The sequence below is a fragment of the Nicotiana sylvestris genome, chromosome 9 (genome assembly GCF_000393655.2).
Source record: "Nicotiana sylvestris chromosome 9, ASM39365v2, whole genome shotgun sequence".
Lineage (NCBI taxonomy): Eukaryota > Viridiplantae > Streptophyta > Magnoliopsida > Solanales > Solanaceae > Nicotiana > Nicotiana sylvestris.
Window position 1 is genome coordinate 12419013 of NC_091065.1, and position 2139 is coordinate 12421151.

Genomic DNA, 2139 nt, shown 5'->3' on the forward strand with positions numbered 1-2139 from the left:
GAGAAGCACAACAAAACATTTGCCTAAATACAGACACTTGGACTTCATTACAAAGAATAAATTATATGTGTTTGACAGCCCACTTCATTGATAGGGATTGGAAGTTGCATAAAAGAATACTTAATTTTTGCCCTATCACTAGTCATAAGGGTGAAGAGATGGCTAAAGCTATTAGGGATTGTTTGCTTGAATGGAAATTAGACAAGGTTTTCACTATTACTGTGGACAATGCTTCTTCAAATGATGTCACTGTCAAAGAATTGTCTAAACAGTTAGATATGTGGAAAACTAATATGATGAGTGGTAAACATCTTCATGTGAGATGCATGGCTCATATACTAAATCTAATTGTGCAAGATGGTTTGAAAGAACTTGATGCTTCTGTGACACGTGTTAGAAATATTGTGAGGTATGTGAGATCTTCGCCTGCAAGGACCTTAAAGTTTAAACAGTGTTGTGCACATGTAAAGGTAGAATGTACCAAAACGTTGTGTTTGGATGTTCCTACCAGGTGGAATTCCACCTATTTGATGTTGGATACAGCACAACACTTTGAAAAGGCCTTTGACAAGTTGCATCTTTTGATGATGGATTTTCTGCTTATCAATGTTCTCATCTTTGTGAAGATGTTGGTAATGCAGGTCCTCTTGAATCTGATGATTGGGTGAATGTGAGGAATGTGATAGAGTTTCTTGCAAGATTTCACGAGCTAACTAAAAAAGTTTCAGGTTCACATTATGTTACTTGTAATTCTCATTTTGAGGATGTATCTGAACTTTATTGTCATTTGAAAATATGTTTAGCTAGTGAGGATGAGCATTTGAGAAAAATGGCTCAGCAAATGCAAGAAAAGTTCAAGAAGTATTGGGGTGAGCCTGAAAAGATGAATAAAATGATTTTTATTGCTTCCGTCTTGGATCCACGTAACAAATTTGAATATGTTGAGGGAGCACTTGAAGAACTTTTTGGGGAGGAAAAGGGAAGAAAATAAATGCTGAGGTGTATGCTTATATGAATTCTTTGTTTGGAGAGTATCTAAATAAGTATTCAACTGAATCTTGTCCTCAATCTCCATCTAGTTCTACTTCATCTAACAACACATCTAATACACCTAGTGGGAGTGTTATAAGTGCATCAAAAATAAGGACTAAGCTTAGCTTGAAGAAACAAAAGGAAGACAATGGAAGTGGGGGTGCTAAATCGGAGTTGGATAAATACATTAGTGAAGAACAAGAGCCTTTTAGTGAAGAATTTGATATCTTGAGTTGGTGGAAAACACATGCTCCTAGATTTCCTATTCTTTCGGAGTTGGCTCGTGATGTGTTGGCAATTCCAATTTCTAGTGTGGCGTCGGAATGCGCGTTTAGCACTGGTGGCCGTATTCTTGATTCATTTAGGAGTTCATTGACTCCTAAATGTGTGCAAGCTCTTATTTGTGTTCAAGATTGGCTTAGAGAAGAGAAGAATCCTATTAGTGTTGCAGAAGACTTGAAGTATCTTGAGGAACTCGAGCTTGGTAAGCTTTAATATTTTGTGTGTATTTTAATTCAAAATAATATATCATGCTTTTTCATTTGTATGACATATTTGGTCGTATTATCTTTAGATATGGAAAATAATGGAAGCACTACTAGCATTGTTTGATGTATAGTTGCAACTTGCATCTTGAGTGGTAAGTTTAATACTCTATTTGTTTGGTGATAATGATATACTTAATATTTTGTAGTTTTGTTTTATTATCATCAAACTATAATATTCTAACTTATGATTTATATTTTTTTTAGGTTCAAGTGCAATCATGCCCCGTGCTACTGCTCAACGCTCCGATATTTGGGAATACTTTGTGGTGAAAGAAGATAACGGAGAAGTTCGCAAAGTAGAGTGAAAACATTGTGGTCAAGTATATAATGTTAATCCAAAGAGGAATGGAATAATTGGTTTAAGGAAGCATATTAAGCGTTGTCTTGCGCGTCTTCCTGGAATTCATATTTAAGAATTAAGATTGTTTGTTGAGGGATGACCTCTCTATTTTTGTTGCACTATGTTTAACTGTTTAAGTGTTAAGACTGTTAAGACTGTTGCAGTTGGCCAGTTGCACTGTGTTTAAGTGTTAAGACTGTTTTTGTTGGACTGTGTTTT

General features: G+C 35.4%; 1 protein-coding gene across 1 annotated transcript; it reads left to right on the top strand.

Annotated features, from left to right (window-relative positions):
- Window positions 1-1011: 1011 nt before the first annotated feature.
- Window positions 1012-1876, top strand: LOC138877241 (zinc finger BED domain-containing protein RICESLEEPER 1-like). The gene is made up of 3 exons (XM_070156834.1): window positions 1012-1516; window positions 1607-1672; window positions 1785-1876. Exons 1-2 carry the CDS (start codon window positions 1012-1014, stop codon window positions 1642-1644), a joined length of 543 nt encoding a protein of 180 aa, XP_070012935.1. The 3' UTR covers window positions 1645-1672; window positions 1785-1876.
- The last annotated feature ends 263 nt before the right edge of the window (window positions 1877-2139 follow it).

What these genes read in the sequence shown, in the direction of transcription:
- LOC138877241 (XM_070156834.1), top strand. Translation starts at nt 1,012, where the DNA reads ATGAATTCTTTGTTTGGAGAGTATCTAAATAAGTATTCAACTGAATCT. An exon ending in TCTTGAGGAACTCGAGCTTG is followed by an intron (nt 1,517 to 1,606) that starts GTAAGCTTTAAT and finishes TATTATCTTTAG; the next exon opens with ATATGGAAAATAATGGAAGC.